We start from the raw sequence: 27,518 nt of genomic DNA, 5'->3' as shown, positions 1-27,518 counted from the left end.
CAGAAGGTCTGTTCCCATTCATAATGGGAGAGATTCACAATTAATCTCTTCCTGGTTTTGCCCCACAGCCAAGGGAAGGAAACTAGAACAATCCCAGTGAGCAATTTTAGGCTGCAGAATGGCAGAAATCACATCCCAATTCCAATTTCTTTGGAAAAGGAGTCCAAACAACTGGATCAGCTGCTGCAGACACCTGCATTCGGTCAAGTATCTCCTTTATTTTCATCTATTCAGTGGGAAGGGGCAGAGAGTAAGGAAATTGCACCCACTTCCCATTAAATTTAGAGCCATAGATAACAGTTATAAACCGGAATATTTGGGAAAGTAGTCATTTGCCATCCTAACTTGAATACCAAACTATATCCCAGAGGAAACACTTTGCTTCTCCAGGCTGCCTTGTCCATTTCACTGCTCCCTAGAGCCTCACAAGCAGGATCCAGTGTATCCCAACACCTACCTGAGCAGCCCACCTGGGGGGGAATAAGCAAAGCACTTCAGGGATGGATACTGGGGACGCAGCAGGAAGGACAGGATGGCAGCTGTGCCGGCTCCAAGGGAATGCCCAACCACAATCAGGCCATAGTGTTTTGTTCCTCTTCCCTAAAAGACATGGAAACAACAAGGAATCGAGGTCAGGATGGAAATGAAATTGAATTTATCCCCCAAATCTCTCCCTTTCCCCAGTTTTGGAGTCTGTTTCTGTACATGAGCACTCCAGATTCCAGCTGAATGGCTCCTTGATTGTTCTGAGTCATGGAATCATCACAGAATCCTGGAATGGTTTAGGTTGGAAAGGAAGGGAGAGATCATTCCATTCCACCCCCTGCCATGGGCAGGGACACCTTCCACTGCTCCAAGCCCCATCCAACCCATGCTGGAACGCTTCCAGGAAACCCGTGCCAGCGCCTCACTGGAGGATGGAATTCATTCACTTCTTGAATTCTACATTTGGCCTACTGGGACATTCCTGAACAAAAGAAGGTGGGAAGAAAAAGGAAAGGCACAACAGCTGTTTGAATTATTTAGGATTTGATGGGAGCTTTTTGTCCCTCCTGATAACATCCAAGCCCACACAGAAAGTAGTCTCTAAACCTCACTGGACACTTTTCTCTGGAATATCTGTCCTTGGCAACTGTCAGAAACAAGGTCCTGGGCTGGTGGGACCTGGGATGGCACTTATGGACCTAAAGCCAGGAAATCTTCCTCCTGAGTAACAGAACAACTCCCATTTTCCCTTTCTAGGCAGAGAAGATTGAAGCTCCATCCCCAAAAGCTGGATGCTGGTTTATCTCTCCCTCCATCCAACAAATATCCCAAGGCAGCACTTCAGCAACTATTTCCAACATATAAACCAAGGTAAGCTGCTTCCCAACATCTCCCTTGAGTCCTGTGACATCTCCCTGCCATCAAGAATGTGCCCACAGGGACAGTCAGCACTACATTCCAAAGAAAATCTCCATAAAAATGGGATTTTAGTTCCTGCTGATTTGGTTTTAATGCTCCCTGTCCTTCATTGCCACCATGTGGGACTTCCTGCCTCAGGAAAAGGAAAATAATCAGGAGCTTTGCACTATTGGTGCTTCCAAAATAAAAAAGTCTTGCAGGAAGTCTGGGTGGGGCTTGGAGCAACCTGATCTTGTGGAATGTTCTCTGCCCATGGCAGGGGGTGGAATAGGATGAGCTTTTAAGGTCCCTTCTGACCCAAACCATTCCATGAAATGAGTAACTAGCTGGAAATCCAGGAATTAAAGGAAGAGTTGAGAAATGAATACAACAGACCCAGGGACATGGAGATTCCCTTAAAACCCAGTTTTTTATGGAAATCTCATCCTCTGTCCAGAGACAACTCGTACTCACCAAATCCCGCCCAAAAGCTTGGGACAGCACCATCTCCTGCTCCAGCTTCTTCTTGATGTACTCAGCAGACAGCACCATTCCCTGTGGGAAGCAGGAAGACACAGCAGGATGTAAATGGGATCCAGCAGACAGAAGGTGAGGAAGCTCTGGAATGTCCCTCAGCATGGATCAGGATGGAGGGAGAACTGATTCCCCTCTGCATTTCCAAAGTTTTGGTGTTTAAGGAGTAAAAGCAGTTCTTAATTAAGGAACACTCCAAGGGCCTATTCCTGGGCTTTTAGGGAGAAAACTACCCCAAATCCAATTAACTTAAACACAGGATTGTGGATTTGGTACTTCAGGCCAAGGGATCTGGGGCAGAACAGAGAAATGGACTTGGATATTCTAAATATTGGTGGTTTTAAAGCCAAATTATCCTATTCCAGGTAAATCTGGGATGGAGTTTTCAATTTAAATCTGGGAATAAAAGTGTGAATCATTCTAATAGAGATAATGACTCAAACACCAAAGGGAAAAGTGGCATCACTAGGAATGAGTTCCTGCCTTCTCCAACCATCAATATTAAGGGAATTTGGCTGTCAGAGGACATTCATCCAAATTATTAAATGATTTTATTCCCTAGAAGTCAAGGAGTGCTGGAAGATGGGAAAGATCATATCTGGGTCTAAACATTCCTCCTCTCTGCTGAGGATTGTTTCTCTGATTCCAAATGTAGTTGATGCAATTCCAAGTGCAGTTATAAACAAGCAACTAGAATTTGGTTTGTTGCATAAATTCCTGATGATGCTACAGTGGGAAGTGAGCCTAAACTCCAAAAGATGGAGGGAAATGGGGAAAATCATCTCCTTGGCTGTTCTCCTTTAAATCCCTATCTTAAAATGGTGTGAGTATAATGGGAATGTTATTGGGGGCTCACTCTTCATCTCAGAGATAGGAAAGGATTCCTGGCTCCAAAAGCAAAGGAAAAAAAAAATATAAAACCTCAGTTATCCCAGAGAGATGGATCAGGGGTTGGAGTTAAATACAGCAGGATAATGAGAGGGAAAAATCAGGGAAACATCAGGGAGAAATCAGAGGTAAATTGGAGGAAGAACTAAGGGGGAAAATGGTGGGAAGAAAATGAGGGGTGGAAATTTGGTGGGAAAATTAGGTGGGAAAATCTAAAACCAGAGATAAATAAATCAGGGATAAATCTAAATCAGGGATCAATCTGGAATAAGTCAGGAATAACAATGCTGACTGTCTTGCATCAATATCACCTCATCAAGCCTCCAGAGATCAAGTTTTATTCCATTCTTATGGAATTTCTTGGGTTGTTTCCAAGAGGGGCAGAAAGGCATAAGAGAGTGAGGAAAAAAAAGCAAAGAAACACGGATTTCTTCCGGGTCCTCAGTATCTGAAATGTCTTTGATCCCAATCCGGATACTGAAGAGGGGAAGCAGGACAGAGGAGACCCCACTCCATGGACATGAGATAAATGGGATGCTGCCACTACCAAAAAGCACCATAGTGGTTGTGCCTTATCCCAGCTCCTCCCCAGCTTCCAGAAGAGTCTCCACTCCCAATCCTAATGAGAAGTGAGCAGCAGGCCACTGATCTAAATTCCCACCGCAAATTTGGGATTCTATTTTTAGAGAGCGTGACCCAAATCCACGGTGATGTCACAGCTGGGATGTTAGTCAGCCTTTGGGACGTGTTTTTGGAAATTGTATCCTAATGGAAACAGGGATTTTAATTATTACGGAATGAGACTGTAAACTTCCATTTAGATTCACCATTGGAAAAATTCCCTAAAATTCCTGGAATCCTGGTTTGAGTTGAAAGGGACCTTAAGGATCATCCCATTCCATTAGCCCAGGTTGCTCCAAGCCCTATCTAACCTGCTCTTGGACACTTCCAGGGATGTAGCATCCGGAAATTCTCTGGGAAACAAATCCAATTTCAAGTTAATAAAACTATTTGGGCTTAATTTTGCAAGTTCACACATAAATAACCGAATGGATCAAGCATTTAGAGAAAGGGAATGGAAATATTCTGCATTGTTTTGCATCCCAAAGGCACAAAACTGCTCTGGGATATTTGAGATTTTGGGGGAAAATCCCCAGAAGGGTCTATTTATGAGAGAAAAATGTTGGAAATTCTCATTCCTGGGATCATGGCTGAGCTTCCAGGACTTTCCAGCAGCTCCTTGTCCTTCTGGTTGGCTCAACACCAGGAAACAAAGCTCTGTAACATCCTATTTTCACTAATTTTGTCCTGGGAGTTCAACAACTAAATCTGGATTCACCCCTTTGGCTGGGGATTATTTTTAAAATTAACTTTGTTATAAAATCAGTGGACTTTATTGCAAAAATAGTGAAGTTGGATTCTTCTTTCAGTTATAATCCCTTTTTTTTTGGCATTCTAATCCCTAAACTTTAGTTCCAGCTCTATTTTTTGATCCAGAATAACTCAGAGGCCTGATAAATATTTTTTAAATTGTGACATTGGAGCTGTGGAGTGATAAAAAATTTAATGTAAACATCAAGACTTGGAATTTTAGGATGGCTGATGGACACCCCTGGGGATGGGTGGGACAGAATCAGCAGGAAAACACCCCAAATGAAACAAATCCTGGGAAAGCTCCCATGTAGCCAAGTCCTTGTTTCCAAATTAAATGTGTAAGTGAGACACTGGATTTGTTTGGATATTAAACTTGACTCCTGGACATTAAAAATGCATTTAAAATTCCATTATCTCCCTTAGTTTTCCCTCAGGAATCAGCAGCACATTATTGTCTGCAGATTAATATTGATAATAATTCCAGATAAAGTGAATATTTCTCTCCTGGCAGCAATCCTAAAAAAGAAATAACACAAAGGACAAATAAAAGCTCTGTCTGGAACAAAGGGAATAAACTGATAATGTTTCATGGAAGTCGCCAGTGGAGGAATATTTTCATATAAAGATCAAAACCAAAGCCAATTTCTGCAAGGATCTATTCCTGGATTTTCATTGAATCATGGAATTCTGGAATGGTATGGATTGGAAGGGACCTAAAAGCCCACCCCAGTCCCATGAGCAGGGACACCTTCCACTAATCCAGGATGCTCCAAGATCCATCCTCCAAGGCATCCCAGCCCATGGCAGGGACTAGAACAGGATCTTCGAAGTCCCTTCCAACCCAAACCATCCCAGGATTCCATGGCTCTATTTCCTAAAGCAGAGGGAAGAGGTTTGGTATTCCAGCAGGAGACCATGAGGCAAGCTGGAGTTCCCAGCTCATGGCTTCCAAGGACTTCCAAGCTCCACATCCCACCTTGAGCAACACCTCATTACCCTCAGCAGCACTTCCAGCAACTGCTCTGTTCCTTCCAACCTTCACTCTGGATTTTCCTTTCCCAACCTGGCACTCCAGCTTTGGAAGCTGCCAAATTCCTGATCATCTTAAAAACTCAGCACATTGTTCCTTTGCCAGACGGGGCAAAGGTCAGCTCTGGAATAAATGGATTTAGCCAGCCCAGAGCTGCTCACAGACACAGAGCACCCATCTAATTTCACGGATCCGAGTCCTGCCAGTATCCTTTGAGGACATTCCCATCACAGCAGAATTTTAAGCACATTCTCAGGCTTTGATTGAAAATTCCTTAAAGGTCGTTGGAAGAAAAAGTCATTTGAGTGGTTCCAGGAATTTCATTGTGGGTCTCCACGATGCCTTTCCGAATTTGGAATTCTCTAATTGCACTGAGTTTTTAATTACACACCCAGTGATTTTAACTGTTCCCACTAATTATTTAACACCTCAAAGCCCTTTCTATAACTTCTTTCTCAAGTAATTAAGACCATTTGGGGGTTTATAATTAAAAAGTGAAATAATTTAAAAAATCCATGGGGTTTTGTTTGGTTTTGGGTTGGCTTGGGATCGTTTTCCCTTTGTTGTCCCCCACCTTGTGTCCCAGCCATGTTCCATGGTGCCCCTCAACCGGCAGGCGCTCCGCGTCCCCCGTCAGATCCGTCAGGGCATCCTGGAAGAAAAGCAGTCACCTTGCTTCAGGTGAGTCAAATCCAAGTCAGGATTCCAAAATGGGAAGGGCTCCAACTCTCTGGAATATCCACCAAGGAGGCCCCTGCATATCCCACTTACTTTTGGGGACAGAGTTCCCCGGATGCTGATGACCACCTTCTTCTTGTCATGGTCCACAGCCACGTAGAAAGGGGTTTCATAAACCTGGAAGAGATCAGGAGAGACATTCCTGTTGGATTATCCTTGGGGAAAGCGAGACAGAGCGCATGACAGGATTTATGTCTGAATAACCAAATTTTTGGATGGAAATGGAAGAGAAAAAGGCTTCATTTCCCTTCTTTGTCCCACTGCAGCTGGAAGTGGGTAAATCCCCTTGGGAAGGGGGTCTGGGGTTGTCCTTACAGCATCGTGGCAGGAAGTGTAGACGATGTCCACGGAGGTCATGTTCTCGTCCAGGAAGTGGCGCCGGATGGCGATGGCGTTGCAGCCACAGCAATTGTCCTCCTCGATGGTGACACCGGGAGCGTAGCGCGGGCGCGACGGGCACAGGCAGCAACACCTGCGGGGAGGAAGCATGGCTTTGAGGGGAAAAGGCTGGATTTAGAGTGGCATTCCTAGAGGAAAGGGAAAGGCAGAACCTCCAAACATCATCCCAACGGCAGCGACTGCCAAGGGAAGGATAAAACCATGAAACAGCCTCAGAATCTGAGATCAGGTGCAGTTTTCCTTTTGAGCACCAGAGAGAGCTACAATGCAGCCAGTCCCCAAGGAATCCAAGGATTATGGGGTGGGATGGCTCCTCAAAGGACACTATCCTTGGAAGTGCAGTTTTCCAGTGCTTCAACGTGGAAAAGGCAACACTGACTGAGCTCCAGGTTTATTTATAGGAAAAAAAAATGGGTTTAGAATCATCCCATAAAAAGAGAAGCAAGGGTGATTTTCCTTCTTTCTCTCTCAGAGCTAAAAGTATTCCCAAGGAATCACATTCCTCCCAATAGCCAAGGAAGTGCCAAAAGCTCACCCCCAAATTGAATCCGGTGAGAGGATTCTGGCAGCTGGAAACAAACCCTTGCACCGGGGCAAAAATTCTGAGCTGAAAAAATCCAATTAATCTGAGGGAGCACAGCCCAAGCCAGGCAAATCTTGGAGGTCTTTTAATCAGGACCCAAATGTCAACTCCCTGAGTTTTGAGCTCCAAGAAGCTCTTTTTGGACTTGGTGTTGTGCCAGGTGAGTTGTCTCCGCTGGCTGTACCATGCTCCAGAGAGGATGGAGCAGAGGACAGGCTGGTTTATGTACTAGGAGCTGGAAGTGATTCAGAAAACCTTTGGAATATGAAGCCCAGAGAGATGGAAAGAAAAAACACGAGGAGAAAAAGGCAGAAAAGAAATCAAGCAGGGAGGAAGCACCAAGGGGATGAAATAAACGTGGGGAAAAACAAGGGGCTTTTCTAAACATGGGAAAACCAGGCAGGAAGAAAGGACTGAGGGTGGGCACTCACGAGCAGGATCTGGCCAGGCGGCAGAGTCCACATGTGGGCTTCCTCATGAGGTAAATGGGCCATCCATAGGCAGCCAAGGCGAAGAGCATGTAGTAACACACCTCCCGGTACCGCTGCATCTCTTGCTGGAAGACACGGGACTCCCTGAGCCTGCAATCTCCTGGAATTTCCCCCTCCATTCCCTTTCTCCATAGTTAGGCACATGCGGAGTGCCAGCCCCCTCTCCCAGCTGTGCTTTGGTGACTGAGGAGAGTGAGGTGGGGATGCCAGGCAAGAGCCACCCCCTCCCGAAGATTCCTCTGCCTGATTTCCTGAGGAATTCTCTGGGTATCCCAACATGCTGCCAAGGAAGCGGCTTCCTGCAGATTTGGAAATGAGCTCCCTAAATATCCCCTTTCCAGCAGGCCAGAGGATGCCTGGAGAGGGCCACAAAGCCAATTTAGGGTCATATGAAGCAGTTGCATCCTAAAAAGCGCAGTTATTCCAGAGAGCTGGATCGGGGGTTCGAGTTAAACACAGCAGGATAATCAGAGGAGAAAATCAGAGAAACATCAGGGAGAAATCAGAGGTAAATTGGAGGAAGTGCTGAGGGGGAAAATGGCAGGGGGATAATGAGGGAGTGGAAATTTGGGGTAAAATGAGCCAGGAAAATTGGGCGGGAAAATCAAAATCAGGGATAAGTCAGACAAATCTAAATCAGAGATAAATTAGGGATAACCCAAAATCAGGGATGAATCAAAACCTGGAATAAATCAGGGACAACAGTGCTGACTCTCTTGCAGCAATATCACCTTACCAAGCCTCCAGAGATCAAGTTTTATTCCATTTGCAAGGAATTTCTTGGATTATTTCAAAGAGGGGCAGAAAGGCATAAGAGAAGCCAGTGAGGAAAAGAAAACAAGGATCCCAGGTGGGCTTGGAGGATCCCACATCCCAGGGACTTACCGCATTCTTCAGATCCAGGTATTTGGTGTTCCTGGTCACTGGCATTCCAGACAGGAAAGCTAAAATGTCATTGTTTGCCTGGAAGTCACAAATACACAGAAAAATTCCTCTGTGTAACAGCAAGAAAAAAATCCACCCTCAAATATCCCAACCAGGCCCCTCAAATACTTCCAAAGGTTTTATTCCTGCCTGATTTGAATCCCAACTCAAGGGGAAAAAAAATCATTAAAATAAATCAATTTCCTACTGGGCTGACAATGTGCAAACTTCATCAGCAGTTTGGAAAACTGGGAATTTTTCCTGAATCCCAAATCAAGGGGAAAATTCCAATAAAATAAATTCATTGTCTACTGGCTTGACAACCTGCAAACCTCAATTGGCTTGGAAATTTAGGAATTTTGGAAATTTTAGGTATTTTTCCCCCTGCAGATTGCTGGAGTCATCTCCATGGGAATAATCTTCTCATTCATTTCCAAGTACCTACAACCCCCTTGGAGGCCCTTTTGGGATCAAGAGCGGCTCCTGTATCACCTGCCTGGAGAGGATCAATCCAGATTCCAGACTTGCCTCAGCACCAGCTGAGCCCTTCTGACAGGGAAGAACTCATGGAAAGCTGCTGACGTCACCATTATTTTTCTTTCCCACCTCAGCGAGTGAGAACAGCCCAGAGACGAGGAGGGCAGAGCCCCGGAGCTGTTTCCCAGGGAATCCCAGAGCAGCTGGGCAGGGATTGCCGGGTTTCCCCACCTCGTCCAGCACGGCGTTGCGCTTGGCGCGCTGCCGCTGCCGCAGCAGAACCAGCCCCGCGATGATGTCGGAGGGAACGATGTCCAGGTCCCGGAAAAATTCCGCAAAAAGGTAGGCGATCTCGGAGTAGGCATCCTGCAAAACCCAGGGAGAGAGGGCTTGGAGGAGGAGGACTTTGGGTGTGGGAAGCCTCAAAACAGGACACTAAGTGAGAACTGGACTCGTTTCTGGAGCTCAGCCTCCAAAACAGGCACAAGATTCCTGCGGGGAATGCCAGATCTGGACTAATCACATGATTATTGTGTCTTGCTTGTTTTCCACAGTCCCACTCGGGGGCTGGATTTGTGCCGTGTGTGGGCACCTCAACATCCAAACAGCTCACGCAGGACACAGGGAGGGAAAGAGATTGGTTTTGGCTCTCTCTATTAAACAGAACAGAGAAAATGGAATGAAAACCAAGCAAAGCCCAATCCAGTGCTACCTCGGAGTCATTCTTTCTCCTCTAAAGCAGAATAAAGGCCATTCCATGAGGAAAAACCACTAATTTTATCCTATTTAAGAGTCCCTTCAACTCTAACTTTGCCCTGAGATCCTGTTTCCCATATTAATCCCAGACCTGAGATCCTGTTGCTCAAACTTAACCCAAACCTGGGAAGCTTTCCCCAAATTTACCTCAGACCTGAGACCCTTTTGCCCACATTTAACTTGCCTGTACTTATTCCAGACCTAGGATCCTACTGCCCAAATTTAACTTGCCCAAATTTATCCCAGACCTGGGATCCTTTTGCCCATATTGCCAGGCTTTTCCAGGTTTATTCTGGATGATACACAAGCAAAAAATGCACGAAGAGTAAAAACTGAGACACTGAATACAGAATTCCCAGGAATGAAGGTGACCAAACCCAAAAAAGGAGGGACAGAAATGGAAGCGACCTGAGAGGATCAAGCAAAGCCCTGGAGCAGAGGGACAATGATATTTTGAAGAGAAATGTCCTTTTTCCACTTTTTGCTCTGTGCTATGGAAAAAAAAAAAACCCACAAGACCTTACAGGAGAATATTTTGGGATGCTAGAAAGGGGCTGGAATGTGGGTCAGTGCTGACCTGTCATTACTCCAGCCTAAAGACAATGATGATCCAGAGGCTGGAGCAACAAAACTCATTGGAGCTGTATCCACCAATGATCCATATTTGACTCCTGCCATCCAAAACTTTTCCTACAAGGATGATCACAGCCTTACCTGAACCTTTATCCTGTTTTTTCATAGTATCCTTTATCCAGCATCAAAACCCACAAGACTGGAGTGTTGTGGAAACCCTGGGCACTCCAGGACAGGATTTCTCCTCTCCCTTCTTTGACCATCAAGACAATAAATCCTTTCTCTTCCCTGCAGGAATGACCTACATCCTTTTATCCCTGCCAAACTCCTGGCATGTGGGATGACTTTCTGTCATTTTTCACTTCCCTACAAAAGCCAGTTAAATCCCCATTAAGAACTGGGGCTCCAGGTGCCAACTCTCTGTGCCAGCAGTGCCTTCGGAAAGCCAATGGCATTCCAACCGCAGTATCCTTGAAATCCTGACCTCATCAATCCTAGCATGGCTCCTGTGAGCTCACAAGAAATGCCAAGAGCCTCCAAAGGAAACAGGACAAACACCCATTAATCCAAAGTGGCAGCTACAGCCCTGGACGCTCTGACAAAAAAAGGCCCTGATGGAAGTTCAGTGCATATTTTCCGCTCCAAAGGAACAGCTTTCTGTGGGAACACCTGACATTATTCCTGTTTGTCCACCTGGAGTGCTCTGCTACAAACCCTGAAGGCTCTGAGGCTTCAGACTTTACCCCAGATCCTTTCCCCAAAGCCATGTCCATCCCATAAAACCCTTTTCCAGCCCAGAGGACAATGATCCTCTGCTGCTACATTTTTTTTCCATGGGGTCTGGGATAGGCAGCAATGGATTAATTTCTGATCCATTACGTGCTCATTCATTCCACACGCTGCCATGCCAGGACACAACGTCAGGGCTTGTTCCTGCAGAGAAAAGAGGCTGGAAATTGCTCAAAAGCTGGATGTAAAGTGGAAATTCAACAGCACGAGGAATGTGAGGCATTTGGAATCCACTTTTATTCCAAGCTTAACAAAAAAGAGAAACAGTCACTGCAAAATGGAAAGTTTGTTAAAAAGAACTCGAACTATTTGGAATACTTCGCAATCCTGAATAAAATGGGAGTTGTTCAGGGCATTCAGGTGCCTGTCAGGGCTCTCTCTCCCAGGATGCAGCATCCACACTGTGCCTCAGGACAGGAGTCTCCAGCACCTTGGCAAGGCGACCTGGATGTGCTCTCAGGGAGAAGGGAAGAGCCTCTGCTCTGGAACACCAAGGAAATGCTGCTGAGGGAGCAGCCAGGGCACAAAGCTCCTTTGGTCTCAGTTTTCTAGATGGATTTCCAGATGGATTTCCCCAGTATATAAACTGGGAGCTGGCAGGTCTGGGCTTGAACTTCCCAGAAGGACATTCCCAAGGAACATGGTGGCATTTCAGCCAGGAAAAGGGATCCTGGGAGGGGCAGCATTCCGAGACATGGTGCTGGATTTCTGCACAAGGGCTGTGACAATTCCTGCAGCCTTCCACACTCTGGAAGCTGCACCTGTGGGTAATTCCACAGCACTCCCTAAGAAATGCTGCTAACCCAATTCATCACCTGGGAAGAACAAACGTTCACCTGACTCTCCTTTATTTTTCCACTTTCCCTTTGGAGCTTTCAATCCCAGTCTCATTTCTCTTCCTCTCCACGTTCACATCCCTTCCAACATGCTCCTTTTCCCGCTGCATCCTTTTGGAGCACGAACTCTGGGCTATATTTAGTGAGGACACGGCGGCTGTGGTCGGTCCCTTGGTGTTTTCCCTGTCATTTTCCGTGCCCTTCTAACTGGAGTTAAACGTCTGGGCGGATTTTTTGGCCACTGCTGGTTTTGTTGGAATGTCCTTGATAAATCCCAGCTTTTTCCCTGAGAGGTTGTAACTAATTCAGAGCTCAGTGTCTGCAAGTACACAAATCTCCTGATTTTTATGACTTTCTCCTCCCTTTGGGGACAATTCCCTGGTTCTGCTGGCTCCTTCAGGAGTCCTCAAATCCTCAGAATTTTAACTAACTTAGTTAAATCAAAAGCAAATTTTTCCAGCACCAAAGTTTGACTTGCCCCTCCAGCAGGCCCTCAGGAATGCTTGTGAATCCCACCCTCAGACACAAACCTGCTCCTAATGACTCTAAGAAGAATGGAATGATAACTTTTGGGGAAGGAGTTTCAAGGCCTTTACCTTTCCCTGCTAGAGAACAGCAAGGGAAAATCCCAATGGCAGCACATGAAAATTCCCAGTGACCTTCGTGTGGATCTATGGATTAGACAGTTTTTGATTATCAGGAGATCCAGAAGGATTTTGGTGATTCTTCCAGGTTTTTGTTTTCCCATTTTCAAATTCTCCTCCTTAAGTGTGTGAGACTGATGGAAACAACGGGAGAAAGTGCTCAGGAAGGGGCTGATAAAGGGAAATGGGAGCTGCCCAGGAAGTGCTGCCAAATGTGATCCCAACCTGAGGGAAAACAGGGATTTCTCCCACTGATATTTTGATTCCCAACAGGAGATTTTTGGTACCCACCGACTGGGAGTCCTTTGTCCGTGTGCAGCAAAGGAACACTTTGAGCCTGCGTGTCCAGCTGCTGGCTTGTCCCTCTTCCAGGCGGTGTCTGGGAATAAAGGGGAGAGGAGGAATGTGAGGAGAGGCAGAACACTGTGTAGGATCCAACATGGAGTGGCACAGCCTGTGCTGTCCCTGGAAAAATGGGTTAAGGCTCTCCTAGTCCTCCTTTTCCCCAGACTGAGGCCCCTGAGCTCCCTCAGCCACCCCTGGTGCTCCAGCTCCTGCCCCAGCTCCATTCCAGTCCCTGGATACGCTCCAGAGAAGTGTGAATTCACAGGATCAAGCACTGTGTTTGGACACCTGGTATCCTGCCTGAATGGGATGCATGGAATGAAGTTCCTGTTGCAATTTGGCAGCTGCTCCGTGTGCCAGGATGTGCAACCATTCAGGAGAAAAAAGTTACCTCAGGATGAGGGAGTGGGAATGGCACAAGAGACCCTGAGCATTTCAGACATGCAATTTTTTCCCAATCACAGAATCAAGGAATGCTTTGGGTTTGAAGGGACTTTTAGGATCATTGTGTTCCACCCCCTGCCACAGAAGTAGGGACTGACTCCGTGCCAGAGCGCCAAGCTCCTCTTTTTTTTAGGGAAACACAGATTTAATCCAGGCCAGAGCAATCCAAAATAAAACATCACTCCATTTTCTGGCAGGGTGTCCCATCAGGATAAGCCCAAGTCCAGAAAGTGGTTTGCACCTGGAAGGAAAAGATGCTGGCAAAGGAATATTTGCTTGAAATGGAAGGAGCAGATCCTACAGGGATCCATCAGCTCCTGCCTGAGTATCTGAAAACAGCTCTCCATAACCTTTCAGAAGAGGAATGGGAATATGAGTGGCAGCAGGGCTTTGCTCCCCCAGATTCCAAAGAACTCCAGGATTTCCCTGGTGGGGTTCAACAACCAAGTGTACTCTGAGCTGTTTTCCCTCCATCTTTTCCCAAATTCTTTCTTCCTAGCTTCCACATGTTCAGTAGGAGCTCCAAAGCTCCATGGAAAAGCCTTGGCACAGCAAGCCAAGCCTTTTATTGGGTTGTTTCTTTTTCCCAGCCCACTCACACCACAATGCCACTGGGAAAGGAAAACCACTGTGGGACACAATCCAGCCAGGCTGAGAACTTCCTCATCTATTCCTTGGAAAGGATTTCTTTCAGCAAGAGGGAGAAGTTGGGAATGTATCCTTTGGAAACAATTGTTTGAGCAGTGAACAGTCACATTTGATGTTTGTTTTTCACATCATAGCCCACAGCATTTGCTTGTTAACAGCTGTTAACATTCCCTTTCCAGAGGGAAAATCCATGAACAGCAGGAACAAGCTCTCCATAAATACTGCAGGCCTGGAGGGAAAAACCTGGCCAAGGGAGAAAGGCCTTCACTCAGCTTTCTGGGATCTCAAAATTCCCCACAGAGGAGAGAATTTTGGGGTTGGTTTGAATTTACTTGCGCACACTGTGGAGCTCAGATTTGGTTTGGAAAAATCATCACAGAATTCTGAAATGGTTTGGGATGGAAGGGACCACAAAGCTCATCCATTCCACTCCCTGCCATGGGCAGGGACAGCTCCCACTGTCCCAGATTAGCCCCATCCAGACTTGGACATTTCCAGGGATGGAGTAGTCACAGCTGCTCTGGGAAAACCATTCCAGTGCCTCACCAGTCTCACAGGAAAGAATTTTTTTCCTTGGATGCAGTACTACATCCACAGTATCATCCTTCTTATCTTCCCGGGAATGTCCTGATTCCAAGCAATCACCATACTAGGCACGAATTCCAAATATTCCAGGCCACTGTAACACACTGGAAAGGTCAGAAGGAATATCTGGCATTCCACAAAAAAAGCCAGGCTCCATCTCACAGAACTTGATGCACTATCCTTAGAAAAGCCCAGTTTTCCCTCAAAAGGGACCTTATTCCAAGTCATTGGAATACAGAAAATACACAAACCCAATGAAAAATGGGATATTTATGGGGTGGTTTTTGAAAGCCTCATTTTTTATCCCTCGGATCCCGATGCCCTCCAAAGCCACATTCCTCAAGGACAGTCACACATCAAAGGAAACAAAGCCTGTTTGTGTTGTCCCCTACTGGAAAAAAATCCTTCAGAAAAAGCTTTGCTTGGTGAAAACAAGCTTTTTCTCTCCCCATCTGGGTAGCTCCAAGATGGAATCAACTCTTAATTAAAAGATTCAACTGCCAACACAAATGGAATTGTTCCTTGGCCAAGACTAAACAGGAGAAACCTCAGGGCAAAAGGTTGGATTTTGGAGAGGAAAATAAAGGAAGAAAGGGGATTTGGCAGGAGATGCTGCCTCAAAGTAAGGAAAATTTAAGCACACACTCACTGTTTCCACGGAAAACGCTGCTATGGGATACAGACAAACAGGTTGTTGTGGTCAGCAGGGTCCATGAGGATCCACAAATCCAGTAATTAAGGCAGAATCCAGCTGGATTCTGCATGGCTTTGCCTTCTTTGGATGCAGGTGCCCACACACAGCACCTGACAGGGAGCTGCATCCTCCCAAAATCCCCTTCAGCGGAGCAGAACGGTCCCTGCAGCAAGGCAAGGAGAAGGGCAAGATCCCAAAAAAGCAGGACACCCTTCCAGAAACCATGTCCTGGGAAGCTGTGGTTGCCCCATCCCTGGAAGTGTTCCAGGACAGCTTGGACAGACCTTGGAACAACCTGGTATAATGGAAGGTGTCTCTGCCCATGGCTTAAAGGGCTTTAAGATCCCTTCCAGCCCAAACCATCCTGGAACTCCCTGGCTTGAGGAGGATTTTGGGTGCCTGTAGCCATAAGGACACAGCACTGGTAATGCTGAAACCCTTCATTGGTTCTTTCCTTAAATCTTTGTGTCCTTGGATAGAAGAGAAATTCAGTCTGCTGTGAAGACAGGCTGGGAGAGCTGGGAATGCTCAGCCTGGATAAGAGAAGGCTCCGGAGAGATGCTAAAGTGGATCCCAGAGAGCTGGAGAGAGACTTTGGACAAGGGGCTGGAGGGGCAGGACAACAGGAAATGGCTTCCCACTGACAGAGAGAGGGCAAGGACAGATGGGATATTGGAAAGAGATGCTTCCCTGTGAGGGTGGTGAGGCCCTGGAACAGATTTCCCAGAGAAGCTGTGGATGCCCCATCCTTGGAAGCGTCCAAGGCCAGGCCGGAGTTACCTTTTCTACTGGAAAGCATCCCTGCACATAAAGGGAGGTTGGAATTCAATGATCTTTAAGGTCCCTCGCACCCAAGGCACCCTGGAATTCCAGGATCCCACGGAACGCTGCCTTACCTGAGGTTGTAGGTCCTTAGGTTGCGCTGCCGGCGCTTGGTGGCACGGAGCTTGACGAAAGTGCGTCCCGTGGGATCGAAGACACACAGCACAGTGATGCACACACTCAGGATCACCACCCAGTTGCACACCACCATTCCTGAAAAAAAAACAGGAGTCACGTGCTCCGGCCCTTACTTCCCACCCCAAAGTCCCGCAGCAAAAGGAAATCCTCTGGAAAGGCTTTTAAGCCACAGCTGGATGAGTCTTCCGGCTGTTTTATGGAGCCATTAAATGCTCCCTGAGTATCCGGGACTGCACCATTAACATCAACCCCACCAGGAGACTGGGAAAGGCTTCCAGGAAAACAGTAAAACCATTCTGAAGGGCAAAAGCAGAATTTACAGACTGCCCTTCCCTGGGAACACGGATCCCTGCCTGAGCGCCGGCAGCACAGGCGGATGAATGGAACGACTGTTCCGAGCAATAAGCAGGAAAACAAGCCCCACATTGACAGCTCCCATCCACTTCCCAGAGTCAATCGGCACAGGCGGGAACGAAGGATGCCCGCCAATCCGTTGGAATGCTCCCAGGCCACATTCCAGCTCCGTACCCAGGGTGACACTCTTGGCTGTGATGTCGTTGCAGGAGGTGTAGTACTGTGTCAGCCACACGATGCCCACGATGGCGTACACGAACTCAATCACCAGGATCGCTGGAAAAAAACAGGAACAGCACGGATGACAGCAGCCCTCTCCCCAAGGATGAGCTCCTCTCCCCATTTTCTCACAAGGAATAGGTATAAAAACGCTTTGGAAGGGGATGTGTAAGGAGATGAGCCCAAAGTGCAACATGTTCCAAACAACTCTGAAAAAATGGGATCGTGGAGGGGTCAACACCCTTGGTTGTGTCACAGGTATGAATCAGAGATCCAGACCTTCCTCCTACGCTGCTGGAAAGACTCCCTGAGGCAGCAGGAATGACAGGACCTAAACCTTAACTACCTCAGACAGCTGGCCTGACTCACAGATCCAAAATACATGAGTGTGTGGATCCAGGATTAATCCAGCTCACTATGCTTAGCAAACATTCTCAGCACCTTTGCAGCCCTTCCCACAACAGTTCCAAGGAGACAGTGCCTAAGGAGCTCCTCAGTTTTGCATGTGACTGATAGCAAACTAGAAACTGGGGATTAGCAGTGCTTCCCTGTAACAAAAAAGCTGGGAAACTGCTCTGAAGTGCCCATCCTCCCACTTTCTCCCCGGAATTCCAGAGGACACGTGGGCAGTCAGGTGTGGAGAAGGTGAATACCTTGCTTGGGATTGCCTAAATTATGGTCGAGATGAGGCTTAATCCAGCCTGGCTTATCCCGCTCACCCCCCTTATCTCCTGTTGGCACAAAATCTTTCCATAAGTGGTTTTGCTACAGACCTGGAAAGACCAGTTCCAGGAGACTGAGCTTTCCTGGGCAAGGAATCAGGGCTAGGACTGGTTCCTGATGAACCCAATTTATGCCTGAGTTAGGTTTTGCTTCTCTTGGCTCCTCTCCCCTTGGCCTGCTGCAGGACAGGAGCAGCAGGAGCACGGATGAGACATTCCCAGGTTCACATTAGAGTTAATTCCCTAAATTCCTCTGCATTAAACAGCACATGCTTAAATTGGGATAGTCACATGGACCTTGCCCACGCACTGGTCACGCTCCCACTTCCATCAGCACAACTGATCAACCACCAAGAGCAAAATACCCAGGAAAAAAGGGAATACAAGACCCAAAATCCAGAGGAAATCCCACTCCTGAGCACACAGAGGAAGAAGAAGGGATGTTTTAGGGGGCAGGAAAACCTTTCTTTGGATTCTCCCTACCTCCTCTGCCCCACTTAGTCTGGTTTTAACACAAATTGTCAGGCTCTCCACGCTTCCCTAGGGAGACTGGCTAGGAAGATGGAGAGGGAGATTTGTTTGCTGTTTGCGTTAATGACTTGCACTGAGCATTCCAAGTCTTCCAGACTGAGCTTTCAAGCAAGGTTATCCTAATTTTAGTGGATTCTGCAGGAAAACAACCCAGCAAAAAGCAGGGATGCAAATCCATGGGATGATCTGTTTGGAATGGGTTTGGCTCTGCATCCCCAAAGATTTTTCTCTTAAAACCTTCATTTGGCACAGAAAAATCTGATTAAACTTCTGTACCTGGAAGGCAACAGAATCCCGGGAAAACAAGCTAAAAGGGAATGAGGGATCAAGGAATAATTCTCTTCCCTGCTCTAGTTTCTGGAGAGGGAGCAAGACAGGAATTGCTTATAGGAAGAAAAAGGGAGTGAGCAGGTGGAAAATCTATTTTCCTCCCAGTGCCTGGAGGGATGGATCAGGTGAGTCAAGAGGCAACACCTAGGGGTCACAACCTTTGGGATTTATGCCTCTATCCTTGGAAAACATAGTGGGGAAAAGAGAGACAGAAGGGGAGCAGATTCCATGAGAGGAAAAGGAGGCTATTTGGGACATCGCCTGCCAGTCTGACAGCCGTGACAAGGCGCAGCCTATGGATTCATCGGGATGCACGGCACATCCTGGCAGCCATCTGGCCGTGCCAGAGGAGGGAGAGGAGGCTCCAGGGCAGAGCACACAGAAGCCTGGAGGCTCCAGCCGCTTACCCAGTCGCACATAGAGGACGTACTGCATGGAATCCCGCGGCTCCGTGTACAGGATGCTCCCGCGCATGCTGAGCCAGATGATGGCCAGCTCGGCGATCATGCAGCTCAGCAGGATTCCCAGGTAGCCCCGGCCGTGGTCCACCAGGTTCAGGGAGCACGTCTCGTTGGGATTGTACACCAGCCCGAAGAGCACCACCGAGAGAATCACAAACCTGCCAGGCAGGAAAGCCAAGGAAACCATGGAATATCCCACAGCTCTTCCCTCCTCAGTGTCCCACAGCTCCTTACATTATTCTTCATTTGGGCCTCAAATCTCCATAAGCCATCCAGAGGCCCTGCTACCCCCCAGCAGAACCATTTCATCCACGCCACATTATCCCATGGGATTTGCAACTCCAGAGAAGTCGTGGCTGCCACATCCCTTGGAAGTGTTCAAGGCCAAGTTAGATGGGGTTTGGAGCAACCTAGTGGGAGCCATGCCTGCCCACGGCAGAGGGTTGGAATTGGATGGTCTTTAAGGCCTCTTCCAACCCAAACCATTCCAGAATTCCATGCCTGTTTTTCCTGAGCTTCTGTACAGAAACACGGTCCTAATTCTAGTGGAGAATCTTGGATGGCACAGGAGGATGACAAAAAGATTTGGTTAGGCTCTTTGGAACTAGGCTAGAACTTGGAACAGAGCTAAGCTACGAAAACAGAAGCTGGAAAAATGTTGGTGTTCATCAGGATAGCCCCAACCAAACTTTCTGGCCCCGTGTAGAAGTGCAGGGAGAATTTCCAGCCATGCCAGAAACAGCCAGAAGAATTCCTGGGTGAATTCCAAGCATCCTTGTGCCCTTCTCACTTACCAGGTGGTGTGAAGGAGGAAGAGGAAGACGGCTGGCAGAACCAGGTCATCGCTGCCCACAGACCAGCGCCGGCGGAACACGACAATCCCTGGCATGGCTGGCGGGTCCCGGGAAGTTCAGCAGGCACAGCACTCACCTCCTGGAAAAGAATGGAAGCAAAGATTCTGCCGAGCCTCTCCAGCCTCCTCTGGACAGCCCCACAACCTGGGAGCCATCCTGGTTTATCCCAGAGCTTCTTCCTTCCAGCACCAGGGGGCATGGCATGCTCAGGAAGGAGGGCTGGGAATCAAAGGAGTGGGAGGTATTAGGTGAAGCCGGTGTGTAACTCATCCAGATCCACTTCATGGGATTACCTGGAATCCTGTTAGGCTGTGATGGTAAGCAGCCACTGTGGGATTTGGGACAGGTCATCCTGGCCTCACATCTCTGGAAAACCCTATTACTGTGTTTTTCCATGCACAAACCTGCTGCCAGGCTGTTGTTGTCCAACAATTCTCCCCCCCACACTTGGCTCAGGAAGCCAAAATATCCATTAACAGCCAGGGACAGCATCTGGGGAACTACAGACTGGCTCTCAACAGCACTTCCAGTGTGGATATTGGCTCCTAGGAGATCTCCCCCTGGACCAGCAGGAGCATCTTGCCAGCTCCACATCTCCATCACATCCGTACCGGCCCTGACAGGCACGACCAATTCCAAGGTGGAAGACTGAGGAGCTGCTGTTCCTCCCTGGGTTTTGTTTGTGCTCCTATTTTTAGGGCTTCCCAAACCCTTTGGAAAATAGAAACAGGAGTGGTGCAAAGTCACGAGACTGCACAGGGCGCTCCAGCCTCCTCCAGCACAGCCATCCCACTCCATCCCAGCTGGCCGTACTCCAAACTGCTCCAGAGGGACTCTGGCAGCACACCTTATCCCACTCCTGCCTTCCTGGCTCAACACATGACCCACTACCAGGAATTTTCCTTGGTTTTGCCAAATCCAGGATGGTGTCTTTGCACTCTTTCCACAGACACCAGGGATTTCTGGATTGGAGGATTAGTCCTGTCCTTCTTTCCATGCCCTAATCCCTGTCCCACTTCTTACCAGTGCTGCCAGGGAATGCTCCACCTCACCTGTGCCTCTCTGCTCCAAGCTCTCTCAATTCTGATCCATCTCAGTTCCCAACTCCACCAATCTCCCAATTCCCACATCCATGCACTGCTGCTGGAGTGCTCCACCCATGGCCTGCAGTGGCCACGCTGTTCCAAAGCTGCACTTGCAAATCCCTAAGTGCTCTTGGATTTTTGCCTCTGTGAATCCAACAACAAACAACCAAGTGTCTTCATCCATTACTTACAACAGGATTTCCAAGAGCATTCCCAAGGGAATATTACTTGCAATACTTCCTGTACCAGGCAAAAAAAACCCCACACTTGGATATGATGCCCCTAATTTAGTGCTGTGGGTAAAACAAATTAGAAAGGGGAGGACATCCATAGAATTCCAGCATAGCTTGGATAAGAAGGGAGCTTGAAGATGATCCAGTTCTATCTCCCCGTCATGGACTGGGACAGCTCCCACCAGTCCAGGTTGCTCATGATTTTAACTAAGTTGAACCTTCCAGATAACACAAACGTTGAGTTTGAGACAGCCCATGGCACAAATTCCTGCCCTGTCCCACTAAATCCAGCCCAGCAGTCAGGTGTGGTTACCCTACCACTTCCCAGAATATCCCAAATCCAGAGTCTGAGCCCAGAGTCTCCTCTCCTGTGCCAACACCCACAGCCACTGGAATGGATCTTCCAATCCATTTCAGCCACCCATTACTGAAAACCTACACAGTCCCCTCAAATTCCAGGGGATTCCACAGTTAACAGGCCGCTTCCAGCCTGTCACTCATTGAAGGAAATGCTCCATTCCACAAACAAAGCTAATGAAAAATTCCACCACCATTTGGATTCCCACTTCCTCAGCACAGAATAATCAGAGCACTGGGTACATTCCAGCTCTACCTTCACTCCTCTGGCCATCTGGAGACTCCCTCCCAGCTCCATCCTGCCTGTCATTCACCACCCAGGACAGCTGGGATACCACAAACCCTGGATACACCTCCAGCACCTCCCAGCCCAGCTCTGCTCCCGTCATCCCTTGGCTGCATCCCACCAACGCGCTTTCCGGAACTCTTCCACCCCTCCAGTTGGGCTCTCCCAGTTCCCAGCACCATCTCCCAGTTTGAGAAGCAGGATATCAATGACAGCAACAAATATCCAATGTGGATTCCTTATCCACGGCAACAGATGGGGACAGAGCGGAGAAGCCTGTCACTCACTGTCACAAATGGGAATGCTCACTGTGGAACTGTCACTCCACTTACCAGGCTCTCAGGGCAGGAACATTCCCAATTTATTCCCAAAGATTCCTGAATTTAAACGAGGAGGTTTGGGGCTTTGCCCCTGCTTTGGAAAGGAGGGAGACGATGGAAGGCCTGAGACTGGAAAACCCACCAAAAAAAGCTCTCACTGTGAGGACTCTTCAGCTTCATCCCAGCACAGCATATCCCAGGAACTGTTTTAAGATGCTGAAGATATGATCCAGCAGAGGAATTGGGAGGACCGGAAAGCTGGAGTGCAAAGAGCCCTGAGACCACTGACCCCGGCTCCACGACAGCAGGAAACTCACACTGTCCCTAAAACTGCTGGAAAGAGCCAAACATTCCTAGGATCTTGAAAGCTGAATCCCAGTACAAGCAGTCCCAAGTTCCCAACACTGAAATAAGGGAAGCACACGCACTAGGAGCCCCCTCAGAGCTGGGCAAGATCTAGGGAAGCAGGAACCTTACATGGCATGTGGTCCAGCCGCTGCGCATCCTTCTCTCCCAGAAGGGTATTTCAGGAAAAGTGCATATCCAGGGAGACAGGCATCACAAGCTCATGAGGAAACAGCAAACTCTTCCTGCAGCCATTGAAAATCCCACTCGGCAAAGGGAAGCACGGTGTGGGAACCGAGATCTGCCTGCCGACAGAGCCGGGCATCATCCTCAGAGCAACTCCCTCCCTGCACCTCATTTATCCACGGGGAATGCCGAGAGCCAGAGGTCGTGACTCCCCCTTCCACACCCCCCAGCACCCTCTGGAAGGAAGTGACATCATCCCTATTCTGAGGAGATTGTACGTGGATTGTGGGAAGGAGGACTGGGAGTGAGAGCGGGCGATGCTGTCAGAGATGCGGAGCCGGGAGAGGAGAAAAACCCTGGAGCGGCACAAACCTCCTCCCTCTTCCCACCGAGAAAGCGGGAGCGCTGCCGGGAGCCCTCGGACACAGCCATGGCATCGGGCTGGGAAAAGCTCCTGGCCACGGACTCTCCAGTGAATGGCCAGGGGGAGGGGACTTGGATGGGACACAAAAGGGACACACAGAGGGGGCCACCCCGGGCACAGAAAGGAGAGACTGTTCCAGAGGAGCCTCTCCCGGCCTTTCCAGCCGTTAATTCCTTGTGACATGCTCTGGGCTATGACAGGATGTGGGGGAAGGGGAGAATTAGCTGTCTGTAGGGAAAGGCTTAGGGAAAAGAGCAAGGGAGAAAAACGCTACAGTGAGAAAACATTCCAGCTAAATCTCGGAGACTTAGGCTAATCCAACAGCCCATCCCATCTGACATGAACCTCCTTAGGGAGAAGTACACCAGGAAATAAAGCTGAAGGAAAAAGGCTGTGCCTGGATCCTGCATGCCAGGAGCCTACCCACACCACAGCAACACCCCCGGAGTCACCCACTCCCTCCACCCAAATCCAGGCAGGATTTGCTCCAAGCTCCCAGAATCGCAGATTCCCAAGGCACCCACACAGCCCAATGCTCCAACCCCCTGCAATCCTCATCCCTGCATCCACAGGCTCACAACCCCCTGCAATTCCCCACCCTATATCCAAGGTTCACAAACCTCTGTAACTCCCTATCCCTGCAAATCCCCATTCCTGCATCCACAGGCTCATAACCTCCTGCAAATCCCTCCTCCCTGCAATTCCCCATCCCTGCATCCACACGTTCACAACCCCCTGTAATTCCCCATCCCTGCACCCACAGGCTAACTCGGGATTCCCACTTCCATCACCCCAAAACCTCCCCTGGTTCCCAGCCTCCTGCTGTTCAGAGCAAAAGATGGGAGGTCAAACCCAGGCTGAAATCAGATCTGCTGGGAGTTGTTTCTCCCTCTGCCAGATCCCTGGGGATGTCTGCATGGAGGAAGCCGTGCTATCCCAATATTCCTTCCCTACCTTCTGCCTCAGGCACCTGATGGCACTTTCACAAGACCAAGGTATGACAAAGCAATCCCATCTCATCTCTGCCAGCACCCTCTTTCAGCTGGCCTCTGCAAATTCCAGAGTTCTCCAGGGTGACTCACCCAAGGAAATTCCCTCTAAACAAGCCAGATGTTTGCCTTCACTGCTCAGGGCTACAGAATTCACAAAAAAACTTGGATTTGTAGGTCTCAGTGGATGGTTGCAGGTGTTGCTAAAGGACAGAGCCCTTTGCCGTTCCACAGAAATCCAGCACCATGTCCCAGAATGCTGCCCCTCCCAGGATCCCTTTCCCTGGCTGAAATGTCACCATGTTCCCCAGGAATGTCCCAGTCCCAACCTGCTGTCCCGCTGGGAAGTTCAAGCCCAGGCCTGCCAGCTCCCAGCTCAATTTCTTAGGAAATGCTGCTGGAAAACCACAACCAAAGGAGCTTTGTGTCCTGCCAGCTCCCATAGCAGCTTTTCCTCAGGAGTGATTTTCTGTTCCAGAGCAGAGACGCTTCCCTTCTCCCTGAGAGCACATCCAGGTCACCTTGCCCAGGTGCTGGAGAGACCTGTCCCCAGGGCACAGCATGGATGCTGCATCCTGCTTTTTCATTCTGCAGGATAACAAACAGTTCAATTCCCTAACCAACAGAATTGTGGTCCCATCAAGTCACCCCAAATACTTCCTTCCCTCACCAACATGTCCCACATGGCATATGGGATTCCCATTCCAGACTGGATCATTCCCTTGCAGCTCCCAGAACCCTCTCGTTCCCATCAAGCACTTACTGGACTTGACGGAAATCATCAATTCCAGCTTGGATCCAACCCCATCAGGCCCCATCCAGCTGTTCTGAAGGGTTTTAAATGAGGCTCTTTCTGTTTCTGAGTTGGTTTCTCACAATCTGGGAATTGTTCTCGCCTTCCAGGGAGAAGGGGGATGGGTCATATCCATACAGAATGTCCTGAAGCTGGCCAGAGGAATTTGCATGGAGCAGCTCTGCTCTCAAGCCAGGCTGGGAGAGCTGGGATAGCTCAGCCTAGGGAGGAGAAGGCTCCAGGAAGCCTTAGAGCCTCTTCCAGTGCCTGAGGGGGCTCCAAGAAAGCTGGAAAGAGCCTTTGGAATAGGGCATGGAGGGACAAGACAAGGGGGAATGTCTTCCCACTCACATGGCGTGGGTTTGGATTAGATATTGGGAAGAAATCCTTCCCTGTGAGAGTAGTGAGGCCCTGGAATGGATTTTTTCAGAGAAGCTGTGGCTGCCTCAAGCCTGGAAGTGACAAGTCCAGGCTGGATGAAGCTTGGAGCAACCTCGGATAGTGGGAGGTGTCCTTGTCCACAGCAAGGGGTAGAATGGGATGAGCGTTCCATGTCCTCTCTAAACTAAAGCATTCCAGGATTGAACACCAAGAGGGGACAAATTCCACAGCACCAAAGAAAGGCAAATCCTTTCTGCCATTTCCAAGGGGCAGGAAGTATCTGCTGCAAGCAGTGCCTGCAGGAATTGCAGGGAAAGCTCTTCCCAGGGGGAAGAAGGCACAGCAGCTGCCGGAAGCTTGTGAGGAGAGCTCTGCCCTCACTGGAGGTGATTAAGGGAACAGACCCCTACTTTAAGGAATATTCAATGGATTCATGGAACATTTCAGAGCCATATTTATAAGCAAATCTCAGGCAGAGATCACTGGCAAAAATCAGTGGGAATTAGAATTTTGGGATATCTTCATGGCTACTTCGAAGATTCTCCTTGATAACCTCCCATTTTCCAAGGAGAATGGAATAAAAAGAGTCAGCGGCAGAGCCAGGGAATGAAGCTTGGAGACGGGAAAGGTTCAAAGAGCCTCCTGTGGCTTGGCACACTTTGGATGTGGCTCCCTCGGGATAAGGCCATGGCACCACAATCACCTCCATAATGTCATCGGGACAGAACTAATGGGATCAGCTTGGATCTGGAACTCCAGCACTGCCCACTGACACAAATTCCCAAAATAATCTCCAAGTATCAACTGACCTTCAAAACACAGGGAACAAGAACTTACCTGTTTGGCCCACCAGTTTAACCCTGAAATCCTGGAATAAATTCCTTGTAACTGCTAATGGTGATGGATACAGGACTGGTGTAGCCACTTCCCAGTTGGGCCACCACTGATCCATCTCCATTCCCACCTCATTTCTCCCTCAGACTCCTTCCCAAAGGCCCTGTGCCATAAACACAACAAGGTGCATGCTCTCCTTGGTTAAATCCATCCCCTTTTTCCTTAACTCCAAACTCTCCTGCTTTGGGTAGAAACAGGTCTCATGAATCCCACATTTCCCTCAAACAGGCACGACATCTCCTTTCTGTTACATTGGGAATTATTAATTTTTAATAAGGAGACTCCAGTATGCATCTCCTTGGCATGGACTCAACCACAGCAGTGGAGTTTTCGGGAAAAATGGGACTATCTTGCAAAGCCAAATGGATTTAGTGCAAGAGGATAGACAAATCCCAAAGGTGCCACTCCCAGCACTTGCTCCCAGTTAAAAGCAGGATAAGGGATTCACTGAATCAAAAAGAAACAAGGAAATTCTCCACTTTGGAATGAACCTCCTCCTAACAACTGGGACCCGTTTCTGAGACTGTTCCCAAGGATCCCAGTCCTAGAAACCAGTGGCACTGCACATCCCAATGCTTCTCTCCACTGGATATCCCTGCACCACCGCATGAGCCAGGATTTGTCCACAGCATCACCATTAAAGTTGGAAAAGCCCTCCAAGATCGAGTCCAGCCATTCCCCCAGCACTTCCAAGGCCACCTCTATCCCATGTCCCCAAATGCCACATCCACATGGCTTTTAAATCCCTCCGGGTATGGGGATTCCAGCACTGGAGCCTGCTCCAACGCTTTAAGACCTTTTCCATTGAGGAATTTTTCTCTAATATCCAACCTAAACCTCCCCTGGTGCAATTTGAGACAATTTCTTCTCATCCTGCCACTTATTCCCTGAGAGCAGAGCCTGATCCCACCTGACTCCACCCTCCTGTCAGGGATTTGTAGAGAGTGAGAAGATCCCTCCTGATCCTCATTTTTTGCAGGCTGACTCCCTCAACTGCTCCTTGTGCTCCAAACCCTTCCCTGGACACGGTCGAGGACTTTCATGTCCCCCTTGGTGAAGGATCCACAGGGCTTTATTAATTCCAGACCTCAGCAACCATCCCTGGGCATAAAGGAAGAGGTTTGTAGGGATTAAGTCTATAAAGACAGGGATCACTGTGAGATACTCCAGCTGCCCAAATGAAAGGGACAATAATGCTTGGAAAGGGATAGAAAAGCCTCGCTCACACCTCCAAGATTCCCGGGAGTTTTCTCCTTGACCTCGACAAAAGCACACCTTTACTTCAGAGCTCCAGACTAATCAGCCTATGGAAAATCCAAAGCCTGCACAAACACCTGGCTGAGAAACAAGGGAAGCCACCACTTTTTTAGGAATCTGGGAGTGGAGAAGGAACTGTCACACACAGTTCCAGTGTGCTGCCAGGAACGGAGTTAAAAACAACCCCCAATCGTTGTCTCGATGCCGGCAGCTCCGCAATTCCACCCACAGTTTGTGCCTGCAGAGCCCACGGGCAGCTTCCCGACCACTCCAAGCTCGGGCAAAAATAACGGCCAAGTTGCCACGGGGGAAAATGTAATAAATTCCAATTAATTTGGAATTTCAAATAGAACTCCATGTTCTACAGGGGAATAAAATGCCCTACAACAAGGAAAGGCTGGT

The 27,518-nt window shown here is 48.5% G+C and overlaps 1 protein-coding gene across 6 annotated transcripts in view; it reads right to left on the bottom strand.

Annotated features, from left to right (window-relative positions):
- The window catches only part of DAGLA (diacylglycerol lipase alpha), a 56,502-nt gene that overhangs the window by 12,260 nt on the left and 16,724 nt on the right, over positions 1 to 27,518 (bottom strand). For 5 of the 6 annotated variants that reach the window (XM_059848587.1, XM_059848588.1, XM_059848593.1 and 2 more), the window contains 13 exons: positions 19,507 to 19,645; positions 18,659 to 18,870; positions 16,624 to 16,725; positions 16,032 to 16,170; positions 12,711 to 12,798; positions 9,053 to 9,187; positions 8,306 to 8,383; positions 7,361 to 7,485; positions 6,263 to 6,419; positions 5,981 to 6,064; positions 5,784 to 5,861; positions 1,858 to 1,938; positions 458 to 600 (listed from right to left, as the gene is read on the bottom strand). In XM_059848587.1, coding sequence (XP_059704570.1) covers positions 458 to 600; positions 1,858 to 1,938; positions 5,784 to 5,861; positions 5,981 to 6,064; positions 6,263 to 6,419; positions 7,361 to 7,485; positions 8,306 to 8,383; positions 9,053 to 9,187; positions 12,711 to 12,798; positions 16,032 to 16,170; positions 16,624 to 16,725; positions 18,659 to 18,870; positions 19,507 to 19,601 — 1,517 coding nt within the window. In that variant the 5' untranslated portion in view covers positions 19,602 to 19,645. Of the gene's footprint in view, positions 1 to 457; positions 601 to 1,857; positions 1,939 to 5,783; positions 5,862 to 5,980; positions 6,065 to 6,262; positions 6,420 to 7,360; positions 7,486 to 8,305; positions 8,384 to 9,052; positions 9,188 to 12,710; positions 12,799 to 16,031; positions 16,171 to 16,623; positions 16,726 to 18,658; positions 18,871 to 19,506; positions 19,646 to 22,324; positions 22,471 to 27,518 lie in introns of those variants that run through there. The other variant, XM_059848589.1, reaches the window with a different exon arrangement.

The sequence above is a fragment of the Haemorhous mexicanus genome, chromosome 6, assembly GCF_027477595.1.
Source record: "Haemorhous mexicanus isolate bHaeMex1 chromosome 6, bHaeMex1.pri, whole genome shotgun sequence".
Lineage (NCBI taxonomy): Eukaryota > Metazoa > Chordata > Aves > Passeriformes > Fringillidae > Haemorhous > Haemorhous mexicanus.
The sequence above is the reverse complement of the archived record's forward strand: the minus strand, read 5'-3'. Positions and strand labels throughout refer to the sequence as shown.